The following is a 14,112-nucleotide window of genomic DNA, read 5'->3' on the forward strand; positions in this document are numbered from 1 at the left end:
TGTGGTTCTGTCTTCTTCCGAAAGGCTATTTCTGAATTGACGAATCAAATTAATAAACCTCTGCATACGAGGCCCAGAAACTCTTGGTTTTCTCCTTCCTCCGGCTCTAGTGTAAACCACTTCCCTCCGTCACGAAGAGATTTGGTTGTCTCGCCTCTATCTTTCTGACAGACGGGCCCGGAATTCCACGGGCCCTGCCCCTCCCCTACGGCCCGCAGTCTCTTTTGATCTTTGGCTGGCCGCTGGTTGGCTCGATCCCAGATAGTCAGCAGGGGAACGAGAACGTCCTCACTCTTTCTCTTGCTCGACGGATCTAGAGCGAGAAATCTCGTCTAGATCTCCAAGATGAAGGCTCCCTTAAGACAGAGGTTAAGTTCGTCTCTATTAGCAATTGGCATCGTTTTCGAGCGTCGGCGGGAGCCCGGCCTCGGGCCTTCTATCCAGACGGGACAACGTGCCCTTCCACGAATCGTATCCGCCGAGGTTTTGCCAACTCTCTATTTTTCGTTACTTTTAATAGGAGCCTTATCGTCCTTCGTACGGTATTTTGAACGGGCCCTTACGGGCGAAACTGGGACCTGCTTCCATCCTCTGCTGGCACCCTTTCGCCGCCAACGTCGATTTTTACCAGAGGGTATCGCAGTTTTTGCTGATCCGAACTTGGCAACTCCGCCTCGGCCGCTAGCTCCGCCAGCCGTCACCTCGTCTCGCTTGTTCGGACTCTTGCGAAACGGCTTGTCATCTGCCAACCTTGTGTTAAATACGCCACTGATTTTCCGGAACCTTCTTTGGCTGTACTTGGAAATGACAGTCTTGGTCCGAAAGAAAGGGAAGGAAGAATTCTGATTCTTCTCCTCTTGGCCCGAGGATCCGCCTAGGAACCCCTCCCGAATCCTCCTCCAACGCTTATTGACTGGCGGCTCGCCGTGACGTTATCGACGTTAGACGATGACGCCGAACTTAGAAGGAAGAGACGAAGAAGGCCGAATCACACTTTTTTTCTTTTTGTCCTCTCTTATTCCATTCTCTCCTCTATATCCTGAATGTTTCTGCATTAACAGTTTGCATTGACGGGTCAGAAGGAGTGAATTAGCGTCTGGGAGGTGCAGCGAAAAGGAAGGCCCGAGAAATAATCGGTCTGTGACGTCATCACGCCGTTGCCATGCTCAAGAGTTGTGACGTTAGTTGTGAACGTCATCCCTCTCGTAGGGAAGAGACTGGAGAGGTTGTTCTGCTGGCAACCGCAACGTTTTGCTGCCTAAACTACCCCTCCACAGTTCTTGCATCGCTTGTAAATACTGAGGGGTGGGATGGTGAAGCAGCGGCATTAATTCCCATAAATTCGCAAGCCGGGGGATGAGGAACATTCAGGCGGCTCCGGAACGGACCCTGCTGGAACCGTGACGTCATATAATGCCGCAAGCCAGGACCATCCAAGGTTGGTACGCCTGGTAGGCCTAAGCGGCTGACCACGTTACCATCTAACCTATGCCGCTTGAGTAGCAGGAGCCTAGAACAAAGATGTGCGGATCTCCCCCATTACTTTGCTGGGAACAAAGAGAGTGCAAATTATTTCATAAAATTGACCCAAGGCCCCTTCCTGACCGTTTCCGCGATACAGAACCGGCTAGGAAGAAACCGGAAGGGGTTATGAGACAATTCGAAAAGCAGGGGTGGAGAAACATTATGGAGCAGCCTGGTTTATACCGATCTAAAAGAAGTCGGTAAGGTTTGGTGCATCTCAAAAGATGGCGTCACCCCCTTTCTTTTTGTATTGGCTTTTCCCGCTAGAACTTCTTCCCACTGTTCCACCGACCCAGCCGCGACAAACAGAACACGGATTAGTAACCGTACATACGTTTTCCCTGCACCTACTAACACGTTGGATGGAGGATCCGTCGAACACCTGAAGTTAAGAACCTAGAACAAGGGAAAGCCACTGACTCCTGGCATTTCCTTTGTCTCCGTTCTTCGAAGCGGTAAGACGATCCCGATGTTGAGGCAAAATTCCTCCATCATTAACCACGTATACCACTCTTACCACACACTTTGATCACACTTGGAGAAAGAAAGGAATGAAAACTAAAAAATTGAAATATGGATTAAAGAACTTGGGCAAAACTTGAAAAACCAAACCGGCTTTTAAATGAGATAAGACAGTAACACGTCTTTTTAAAGGGCTTAAAGGCGGTAGGAAAATAACTGATGGGTCACCCCAGGTAGCCGTGGGCATTCTTGGGTAATACATGCCCTCGTTGACCTGGTATAGATGCCATTAGTCCCTGGATCTCACAAGTTGGTAATTTTTAATTCTAACCGGTTTCCAGCTTGGCGCTAGTAAATCCTAATGTTAAGACCGAAGGTTTGTTTCGTGTATGAACAAACCAGTATTTAGTCACATACACAATATGAAAAAATGTTTAGGGAATAATGTTGTTCTGGAGAGAAAAAATTAGTAATAATTCTAAAGATATGGTCAAAAATACAAAAAAAATCTGTAAACTAGGGGGAGGCCGCACGCACGCTAACTGTAAACCGATTTTCTTCCCTCCTTATAGTGAAGCCTCCCTTTCGTTACAGCTCCCTAAACAGGTTTTCTGAGCTTGCCACAGCACCTACAGCTACGTTGCTCAGAATCCTAGTTATGGTGCCATAATTTGGATTATGGTATTGTAACTTCGGAACATCAGATGTAAACCGAAACCAATTTTTTATGAATATCTGAAAATGCACCACTCATTTGGAATGCCATAGTCAGAGCTGCCATAACCCGGGGACTTACTGTACACTGCATATAGCTAAAACTTCTTTACAGCATACTTTCAGCCCAGCAGTATCACCTTTTATAAGGACTCTTCATCCATTCCCCTAGACCCCATTCTGTTTTCAATTCTCATTTAAGAAAGCCTTTGAAAGAACCATATGAGAACTGAGCAAAGTGACTAAGTGGTCTCATCCAACTACTTTCTACTAACACACTATTACTAATAGAGAGGGAGCAGCAGAAAAAATGAAAAAAATTGGAGCAAAATATGAAAAAGATTCCTAGACTAGTGGTAAAAAGCGTATCTCAAGGAAATTGCGCAATTTATAATGCATATATACAGCTGCCACTAGTTTATGCAGTGAAAACGTGGACACTTAATGCATAATGGAATATTTTCTGAATATGCCTCACTACAAAATATTGACATATATGGCTGGAATGTGTTGGATAGAACATGTTACAAACTGGAATGTTTTGATTGGTGAAAACCAGTCAGTCATAAAGGAATCAAGTAATTAGAAAGTCAATGACAAGAAGGAAGGCCAAAAAATTGTGAAGAAAGACTGTAAAAGGCCTGGATCTAATGTAAATTCTGGCAAAAATATGCTGGACATAAAACAGGAGGAGAGAACAAATTTTTTTTTTTTCCGGACCCCATAATCTGATGGGTTATGACGGGAAGGGAAGAGGCCCTGGAAGGTATGGTGGACTCTGACCATGGACCATGAGCAAGTTTCCTGTTGCGTAATTCCTGTGCTACATGTTTCACGCAGCTACTCAGGACTGTTCTCCATTCCTTATCATGATTTAGACATGAAGTATAAAAGGGTCAGAAATCCAAAATGCTCATAAATGTTGACCTAAAAAACTAAAAATGTAAGTGTAATAATAAAAATCATTGAAAGCATTCAAGGATCTGAACAAAATTACTTAACAAATTTTATATTAAAAGCAACAATACTAACTTGTCTTCTTTTTCCTTGGTGATAACACTGGAGAAGGAAGAGAAGAATCAGCCTTGTTCTTTTCCAACATCTGGAGTTGTACACGAGCTACTGACAACTCTTTCTGTAAAAAGTCAGTTACAAGTTATGATACAATTAATGAGTGAAAAAATTATAACTATATAATAGCACATTTCACATGTTTTTTCTCCAAATATAATTAAATAATTAATCAAACCAACAATATCATGAATGTCTTTCACACATACTAAGCATTAAAAATTTAATAATATGCATAATGGTAAATTGTTTTAAAAATTAGTTCCTAAGATACTGAGGCTCATAACTTACATGAATTTCTACCTGAAGTTCTTTTTCTAACTGAGCTCTTTTCTTTAGAATATCCTTTTTCAAGAAATCCTTATGTCGTGTCATGAGTGACTCTAACTTGTGTTGTAAGGCTTGTTTCTTTCTAATATCTAAAGCTTCATTTTTTACTGTTGATTTCTTTGGTTTAGAGGAGTCTGTTTGTCGTGATTCTGAACGAGGTTTCTTTGGCCGAGGTTTTGAAGGAGTTACTGTAACTACATTTACAGATTTCTCCTCTACAGGATCCCAATCACTGTCATCCTGTGGATAAAGCACAAATCATTCGTAATAAACAACTACCTTACTAACGTTAGAACACTTCTTATTTTTCTAAAATGTTTCATAAATACAACTGACTTGAAAATGATGTGGATATATGGGTTTGGTTTACCATACACCAAAAAAGTACAAGCCCTCCTAAAATCTTTTGTCAGTTGCATTCACCATTTTAAAAACCTACTTGAAATATACTCTCTACAAAAAGCCGAGTATAGCAAAACTGTGAAAACAAATTATCACATACATACGCATATATTTTGAACAGTCCTGAAAATATGTGCAGAGATGTTTAGAATACACATATTTTCCATACTCACAGCACCTTATTGCAACACTTCCATGTGTACAGTTGATTACCACTGAAGTTTAATCAGACAACTAAACATATAATTTCAATTACTACAAAGCTCGCTTACCTTTTGCATAAAGCCTACTGAATAGAAATTTTTTTATCTTGTTACTAACATATAAATAGCTCATTCATTTATTCAACTAAATTGTATTGCAACACATTATTATTCAAGTAACACTAAAGGATGAAGCACCCAGAGCTGTATTCAACAATCACTCAGTATCATAATCTGAAACCTAAAATTATTTTCCTATCATTTAACAATGCCAGTTTAGAGTTTCCAAGATTTTGAGGAAGCAGTTTTACTTAACTAAGCCTGATATAGCCTTCTTGAAAAAAAAAAACTGGTACATAACACTTAAATAATCTTCCAGTGTTGATATGTCATCTTGACCACCCTTAAACTGCCATAGTTTTTCATGCTTTGATTACACTATCTAATAAGTAAATCATGTTTATTATTTCATCTGTAGAGTAAATTACCATGCAGAAAATTTCTTACGATTAACCAAGCATTTGAATGTCTGAGCTAATGAACTGTTGTAATTAATGAATATTAATTATAATACCTGGATAAAACAAAATATTAATTTCTAATATAACCTGTAAAAATAATTTTATATCCCATTCATGTGTGTCTACAAATCTCAGATGCTTCACAAGAGCTGTTCATCTTAGTAGATGATGTTAGTGTGTCTGGTTACCCAATCTTTCTGCATGACAAACTGGATCACTTATTGTACAATGTAAACCCACTGCAAAAGGGAGGCATGCATTTTTGTATAAAATGAATTTTTTAAAAATCAATTTGTATTTTTCAAAGCTAACAAACCTGAGGTTTTAACAATAGGATACAATCTTCTTGTACCTTAAGGTTTATTATAAATTATACAGTTATTATGACTACTAGTTATTTGCCAATGTTGTTAATTGTGTGATACTGTTTGTTTAATGACTAAGTAAAGTAAATTTTGATTTTATTGAAATTTATTTTCAGCAGACACAGCAATTGGAATTTATTTAGGAAAGAACTGGAAACAGCAATTGAAGTGGAAAAAGATGGAGAGAAAATAAACCATAAAAGAAGATATGAATGGCACGGAAGGAGTAGAAATGGATATGATGAGGTTAATGGAGGCCATGTGATATGGTCCCTAGAAAGTATGTAAATAGAGTGCTGAATTACAATATATGAACACATATTTTGTGAAGGTAGACTGTCATTTAGTAACATATCAGTGGTGGAACATAGTCAAATAGATTATCTTATAGTTAGGAGGAAGACAGAACCAATGTAGTAAACTGTACAATAATTCTTGGAGAGTCGTGTGTGAAACAACATAGGCTGCCAGTGATGAGTATTGAGGTTAGTCAGTAGATATCAAGATAATATATGAAATATCTTACAAAAGGATGATGACATAACAAAAAGATGGTCATAATACTGGCAGTCCCCAGTTACCGTTGGTATCGTTATCTAGCATTTCAGTTGTACGGACCTAATTCAATATATCCATAAATGGGGTTTACCCTTCGTAGGGTTGATAGCACTGTTGTCTGGTTATCAGCGGCTTAGCTTAAGTGCCGAGACCGCCTCATAAAATAAAAACATACCAAATATGCATCTTTTCCTTGGCTCTTTTTAAAGGTTCCTTTACTTTGTTGTATCCAATAATGCTGTATGTAGTTTTATATTACTATTGTATTATAAAATTGAAACAAACCAATCATGTTTGGTTTGGAAAACTCAGCTGACAGAGGTAAGTTTATTTTGTCAGATTTAACTCGATTCAGAGTGATTTTCTCGCTTCTACAGGTACTCCTCATTTAATAACGTACTTGTTTTATGATAACTCGGAGTTATGACGGCAACATGAAGAGAGAGAAAATAAACAATAAGATGAAAATAAAAACATTGCCAATCGTGGCCAAGAGAAAGGCTATTCAGTGACAATAATATAGCCTAGCATAGGTTTTGAAAACCTTGAAATCTATGGGTAAAACAATAAATAAGGCTTTAATATACTTTGTAAAGAAAAGCTATACAGTTGAACCTCTTCAAGTCGGCATTCTATGGTCTGGTAATTCCTCTGGTTGGCTTGATTCAGCCACCATTAGTTCGTTGTGCGGCCGAAAAGGTGGCTCCATGTTTGTTTACAACTTCAAGACAGCAAAAATTAGGCCATATCTCCTTTGTTTTAGTGAGAATAATTCTTAGTAATGAAAAGAAAATGTGTGAAGTCAAATATATTTTTTTATTTTAACTTGAAAATATTTATATTCTTTTAAATATTCCATTTGAGAAGTATACCAAGTCAATCCTTTTGATCAAAACAATGAGACTATTGGCATGCACAAATTCCTTACTCTTATTATGCTTGAAAGGCTTGCATGTAATAATACAGTTTGATAATTTTTTATACAACTGTGAATTTATATATGTATTCAATAAGTCACCTAGAGGAAAGTAGTGCAAGCATAAATCTTTATCAATGCTAGAAAATGCTTATCCCATTAGTGAAATAGTTTAGTGTTCACTTTCCTCAATAGAGGCATTGTGCTTTGTTTATGTTTTGACAGTGACATTGAAATGCCCCGTGATTGCCGAAATTCATTCATTTTTTTATCTCACTATCCTTTACAATAAAAATAAATGACAGAGAAACTAACAGTGATAATTATGAAATACTAAATTTAGACTATGAAAGTCACTGCTAAATAATGTGCAGATTCACAGAAAAGTTTGGCACTGTATTGACTTAGTATTGTATTGACTTACTAGTAGTCTAACTCGGGAATGTAGCCTAAAAGTGTTAAACAAAGTACACTATTTTAAAGAAAATTATACATTATGAAATTATAAAATGACGAAGTTAAAATATGAGTAATAAAATGATAAAAAGCATTGTAAGAATTTTGCTAAGTAGTAGGCAATGTCAGAAACTAGTTCTATGTATATGACTGAAAATTAGTTATTAGTAAAAATAAAGAGAATAACGCATTTAACGACAAATTCGTTTAACGACGTGGTTGCTGGAACGGAAGCCCATCGTTAAACAAAGAGTACCTGTATTTAGCATAAATTAATCTCTAGAAACTCTTATTTATACTGGACAAGGTTACGTTTCATTATATGAAGTATTTTAAAGTTGAAATATAACTTAAATATGTTTTGTTGTGAAACTAGATTTAGTTATTTTTTTTTGCTAATAGATAGTGTTGTGATCATGTTTTGGTTTGGAAAAATCAGCTAATGGAGGTAAGTTTACTTTGTTGCATTTAACTCAATTTAGAGTGACTTTCTTGCTTCTATTTAGAGTAAATTAATCTCTAGAAATTCTATTTATTTGGGACCATGTTCTGTTTTGTTATACAGTGGAACCTCAACATACAAAAGTCCCAACTTACGAAAAATTCACGTTACGAAAGCAAATACGAAGATTTTTTTGCCTCTGTATATGAAAATAATTCAGGTTACGAAAAGGTGTTACTGTAAAGTCCCGAGATTCGACCAGACCACCGAGAACATTTTTAAAACTCGCGTGCCGCCAACTGAGTAGACTCGCCACCATTCTCCCTCCCTCCCTCCCATTGGTTCCTGATGCTAGTCACTGCTGTAAGATCCTGCTCTCCTATTGTTAAGCATCTATCCCATCATGTTCTACGTAAAGGCGTCATTCGGCCACTCTGTAGCATCATCGTTATTGTACACACTCGGAATTCGTTTGTTCACATATACAATTTCGTTTGTTAACGTGAATTCGTGTTAGTGATTTCACTTTGTACTTTATCATGTTGTGTGAGAACTTAATTAGTACATAACTTAATTACGTATAGTTATGGGTCCCAAGAAAGTTGCTGAAGTTCACGGAAAGAAGAGGATGCTTTCTATGAAACAAAGATGGAGATCATTAAAAAGTATGAAGCTGGCATGCGGTTGAGTGTGATCACTAAGGAATACAGCCAAAATCCGTCGATGATAGGCACCATCCTTAAGCAGAAGGAAGCCATAAAAGCAGCTACACCTTCCAAGGGCGCGACTATTTTGTCCAACAAGAGGAGCCACGTGCACGACGAGATGGAGAGGCTGCTTCTTCTATGGATTGAGGACAAAGAAATCGCTGGCGATTTCTTTGTCCTCTTAACCGAGGCGGCAATCTGCCACAAAGCCAGCACTATTTTCGGCGATTTGATCACCCAGGCCGAAGACGACGGAGAAGGGACCTTGACGCCAACCACAGACTTCAAGTCTTCTCATGGGGGTTTGAAAAATTCCGGAAACGGACTGGCATCCATTCAGTGGTGCGGCATGGGGAGGCTGCCAGCTCGAACATGAAAGCGGCCAAAGCCTTTATTAAGACGTTCGACTAGATGACGATCAAGGAAGGCTACAGTTCTCAACAAGTCTTCAACTGTGATGAGACTGGTCTTTTTTGGGAAAAAAAAAAAATGCCTCGTTGGTCGTACATCACGGAGGAAGAGAAGAAGCTACCTGGGCATAAGCCTATTAAGGACAGGTGCGAACGCCAGTGGGGATTGCAAGGTGAAGCCCCTACTTGTGTATCATTCCGAGACTCCTTGAGCCTTCAAGGCCCACAAAGTGCTAAACGAGAAGCTTCCCGTGATGTGGAGGGCTAATGCGAAAGGCTGGGTAACGAGACTTTTGTTCACCGAGTGAGTAAATCTGTGTTTCGGCCCGTCAGTGAGAAATTCTTGGAAGAGAAGCGCCTCCCTCTGAAATGTCTGCTGTTGATGGACAATGCCCCTGCTCACCCTCCTGGCCTCGAGGAAGATATCCTAGCGGAGTATTCTTTCATCAAGGTTCTTTATCTTCCGCCTAACACCACCCCTCTCCTCCAGCCCATGGACCAGCAAGCGATATCGAACTTCAAGATCCTGTATACAACACATCTTTTCAAGAGATGTTTCGACATCACCGATACCACAAACCTCATCTTGCATGAATTTTGGAAGGAGCATTTCTATGTTGTCATATGCATCCGACTCATCGATCAAGCTTGGCAGGAGGTTTCGAGGCGAACCTTGAAATCTTCGTGAAGGAAACTCTGGCCTGATGCTGTATACACCCATGACTTCGAGGGATTCAATGTGGGCAAAGCTGATGCAGATTCAGAAACCGTTGACAATCCTGAAACTGTTTTGCAACCAGATCTTGACGAGATTGTTGCACTCGGCAAGTCCATGGGGCGGGTCGTTGACGAGGACGACATCAATGATGTTCTCGAGGAGCACCAAGAGGAGCTTACGACGGATGATCTGAAGGAGTTGAAGGCAATGCAACATGATGTCGTTCAAGAAGAGTTCTCTAGCAGCGGCGAGAAGGAGGACGACGACCCTATGACAACGGCAAAAATTAAGGATGCTCTAGCTGCTTTTCATAAAGTGCAATCATTTGAAAAAAAAAAAAAAAAAAAAAAAAACACCCAAAAAGGCTCACACAGGTCGTATGCTTGCGCAGTTCGATGACGTTTGCCCGAGTCGTTTCACGATCATTGTGAAAAGCAGGCCGAAGCAATCTTCCTTGGATAGTTATTTTTTAAAGAGGCTTTTATTAGGAGTAAGCAAACAGGAAGATCCAAGCGATACGAAAAATCAGAAAGTTGAAAGTGGTGAAGAAATTAAAATTTTGTAAAAAAATAAAAATAAAATAAAAATAAAAATAAATAAAGTTAAGTGTTAATGTTTTTTGCCATTTTTTAACGTGTTTCGTAAAGTTAATGGTTCATGTTTTCTGCCATTTGTCCTCCTCCTCTGTCGCCATTTTCGGAGATCGGCTCACTCGAAAAGGTTCCACAGTCTACTACATATGTATGTACATGTACTTACAGTATTTCTTGTACCCTGTACACTAATAAACTTTATTTACATGTAATCACAGTTAGGATAGGTATTGAATGGTCCAAATTGTTGTATGTATTTCATTGTTTATTGGTCAATTTAGCTTTATTATAAAATTTACTGGGGTGTTTTTGTAGGGCTTTGAACGAATTAGGCAATTTAGATATAAAATGTGGTTAAAGATATGAAAAAATCAGGTTACGAAGGCCACTTTGGAACGGATTAATTTCATATCCTAAGGTACTACTGTAAGAAGTGTTGTAAAGTCGAAACATGACTTAAATACATCTTGTGAACTAGATTTATTTTTATTTCCTTAATAGATGGTGCCAGGAGCAATTTTTTTTTGTGTGCGAAAAATCAACAGATTCCTTTTGCTATTTTTACCTTATTTCACCATAATACGAGCTTTACGTATTTATCTATTATTGGCGTAAAACAACAATAAAATCTATTCCTTCATGCCCCACATTTTTTATTAGAATACTTATTTTCCATTACTATTATATATGTACATATAAAATATACATGGTTCCCCATATTTGCAGGGGATGCATACCAGACCCCAGCCCTTGCGAATAGTTGGAACTCCTATAAAAATGCTGAAAACAGTCTTTTTTGTTAGTTAAAACTCAAGAAAATCCCACTAAAAGTTTATACTTGGTTTTTTAATACTTTTATCAGAAAAAGTGCATTTTATGATGAAATTGATAAAAAAAACAGGAATTTCTGGACATTTCTCACAGAAAAATACAGAGTGGGCAAATTTTCCGCAAATAATGCAGGGAAATGTTCCCGAGAGAAATCTATGAATGTGTGAGTCCGCAAATCCGGAGAATGTGAATCCAGAGAACGCGAATACAGAGGGTCCACTGTATATAACATGCATATGCACACACACACATATATATATACGTATAAAGGCAGTCCCTGGGTTACGACAGGGGTTCCGTTCTTGAGACGTGTTGTAAGCCGGAACATCATCAAAAATCCTAAGAAAACCTTACTTTTAATGCTTTGGGTGCATTTAAAACTATGTAAACTGCATTCTTATTACATTTTTCACCAAAAAACCTTCAAATATTGATTATTTTGAATTTTTGGTGTCGTATTTCTTCTGCCAGATCAGCGTTGTAGGCGTCGTAACCCTGGAACATGTGTCGTAACTATAATTGAAAAGCGCCTTAACCTCGGAACGTCGTAAGCCAAACCCTGACAGGGGTTCCGTTCCTGGGGGCTTGATGGTAACTGAAAATTGTTGCTAACCGAACTCTAAAAGTTTACAGGTGTCAAGATCCATGCTACAGTGGCCTAAACTGGTTAATAATGCCTTACATAGTGTCAGAGCCAGATACTTTGACTTAATATGTAATAACTCTTTATTGAAAATGTGAAATTTTATTTGCCTAATAATTCACTATGGTCTGCATGGTAGTCCTACAAATTTTTAATGTCAGAATCAATGAACTTAAGGTAAATCTTGCCCAAGAATGAGAGAGAGAGAGAGAGAGAGAGAGAGAGAGAGAGAGATAGAGATAGAGAGAGAGATGAGGGAGAGAGAGAGAGAGAGAGAGAGAGAGAGAGAGAGAGAGAGAGAGAGCCAACCTTTTCAGAATACTACTAAGGTTTCCTCAATCTCTTTATTTATCATATCTACTACTTAAATAAGCTGAAAAAGCAAAAGAGAATGATAAAAGTATTCTTAGTAACATTATCATCATTGCTTAATTGCTACAGATGTAAATAAACAACTGAATGAAAACAGTTGTTATCCTACAACAAACGAACCGAATCTGATAACAATGCTTACTTGCATTTAAGCCATTGTACGATAGTATATAATTACTGTAGTTTTGTTACAAAATATGTTTAGTAGAATAGGACTGATATATTTTTATATTATACATTTATTTGCCATGGAGAAAATATCAGTACGGAAATATAGCACTACTAAATTTAAGCAGCATTTGTAGCTGAAGCTGAGAATACAATGTTCGCACTGCTAATGACTATAAATTTTCATGCATCAGTGACATGGATGAAACTCGACCACAATGAATGGTGGAGAAAAAAGTATTTTAATAAAAAATGTTGGACATGAAAAAATGTTTTAGATAAAAATAGACACCCCAGATGATTGTAAAAAGGTTCTTGGCTAGAACTTAGATCAGAGAACATCAAACAATGAAGAATGCTGAGATGCATGATAATAGCAGTCTCAGTCAATAACCAAGGAATTACAGAGTCATGATGCAAGGCTGATGGTTAGGATTAAGTATGGCCCCTAGCTGAAGATTTTTTTGCAGGGGAAGAGAGAAAAACCCATTCTAGCCAATGGTGAAAATCCTCAAACAGAATGACGAAAGACCTGAAAGAGGATCTATTAAATAACCTGAAAATGCTATACTTTCTACTTATACGAAATCTCTGGATACATACAAATTATAATAAAATTTTGAAAAAAATATGACAAGAAAACCACAGCAAAATCAAACCTGGAAAACTACCTGAGAACAGGACTTGACATAGAATAAGGGATCCAGTTTGCCACCAGGATATCAGAAGGAAATCAACATTAACACCATATATCAGGGAAAGAGTTCTTTTTCTTTATTATTGATTGGCTGAGATTTGTGCAACCCCAACATTCACGAACATACTTATCATTCATCAAAATTTACCTGATCTCTTGATCTCTTAACAGCAGAGTTTCTGGATGTACTATTTGTTGAGGCAGATGTGTTGGAACCTCCCACAGGAACTGGCGTCTCTTCTTTTTTGGTCTGTTCAATATTGTATTTTTGTAACTGCATAAGTTTCTCTTCTACTTCAGGGTTCAGGTCATCACGACTTAGAACAGACTTTATAGCTATAAAAACAAATATATTTTATTAAAAAAACAAGCAGTAAAATAAGAAGAATTTACTACTGAAAAGCAAATTTTAATGTAACGTACACATCTTATAATAAAGTAAATTATCAATGACGCTGAAAACCAATACAAGATTACTAAAACTTCCATTAATACTTTTACATAAAGCTTTTGTTATGAATTTACATCTTTTGCATAGTAAACAACACACATCTCATGTTCATACTTGATTGCTGGTACTGCCCATGTATTTATGGCTTTTATCATATTTTTGGTGTTGAGTTTTGACATGAGTATCACCTTAAGTCTCTGCATATATTCTTTCCTGATCATGTCCTTCATCTCTTGGTATTTTATATCCTCTCCTTCTACTATTCCTTGGTATTTATATCCTATCTCATTTATGTGTTTAATGCTATTCCCATTTTGTATGTCAACCAAGGTACATTTTTCTATTCCAAACTCCATCCTGGTGTAACCAGATACAAACCTTACAGTCTGGATTCAGGTACCTATTTCCTTGATGCTCTTACCATACAGCTTGATGTCGTCCATGAACATCAGATGGTTAATTCTGTTGCCCAATTTTCTGAGTTGGTGTTGGTACCCAGCATCCATCTTCTGCTGTACTTTTGTCATGGGAATCATGGCTACTACGAAGAGTAGTGGG

The 14,112-nt window shown here is 37.8% G+C and overlaps 1 protein-coding gene across 1 annotated transcript in view; it reads right to left on the minus strand.

Moving 5' to 3' along the window:
• LOC135223972 (nucleosome-remodeling factor subunit NURF301-like) overlaps window positions 1-14,112 on the minus strand; it is a 216,067-nt gene that overhangs the window by 50,061 nt on the left and 151,894 nt on the right. Inside the window, exons 17-19 of the mRNA XM_064262894.1 lie at window positions 13,252-13,439; window positions 4,063-4,341; window positions 3,733-3,835 (exon numbers count right to left, since the gene is read on the minus strand). Coding sequence (XP_064118964.1) covers window positions 3,733-3,835; window positions 4,063-4,341; window positions 13,252-13,439 — 570 coding nt within the window. The remainder of the gene's footprint in view (window positions 1-3,732; window positions 3,836-4,062; window positions 4,342-13,251; window positions 13,440-14,112) is intronic.

This window comes from Macrobrachium nipponense, chromosome 10 (assembly GCF_015104395.2).
Source record: "Macrobrachium nipponense isolate FS-2020 chromosome 10, ASM1510439v2, whole genome shotgun sequence".
NCBI classification, from domain to species: domain Eukaryota; kingdom Metazoa; phylum Arthropoda; class Malacostraca; order Decapoda; family Palaemonidae; genus Macrobrachium; species Macrobrachium nipponense.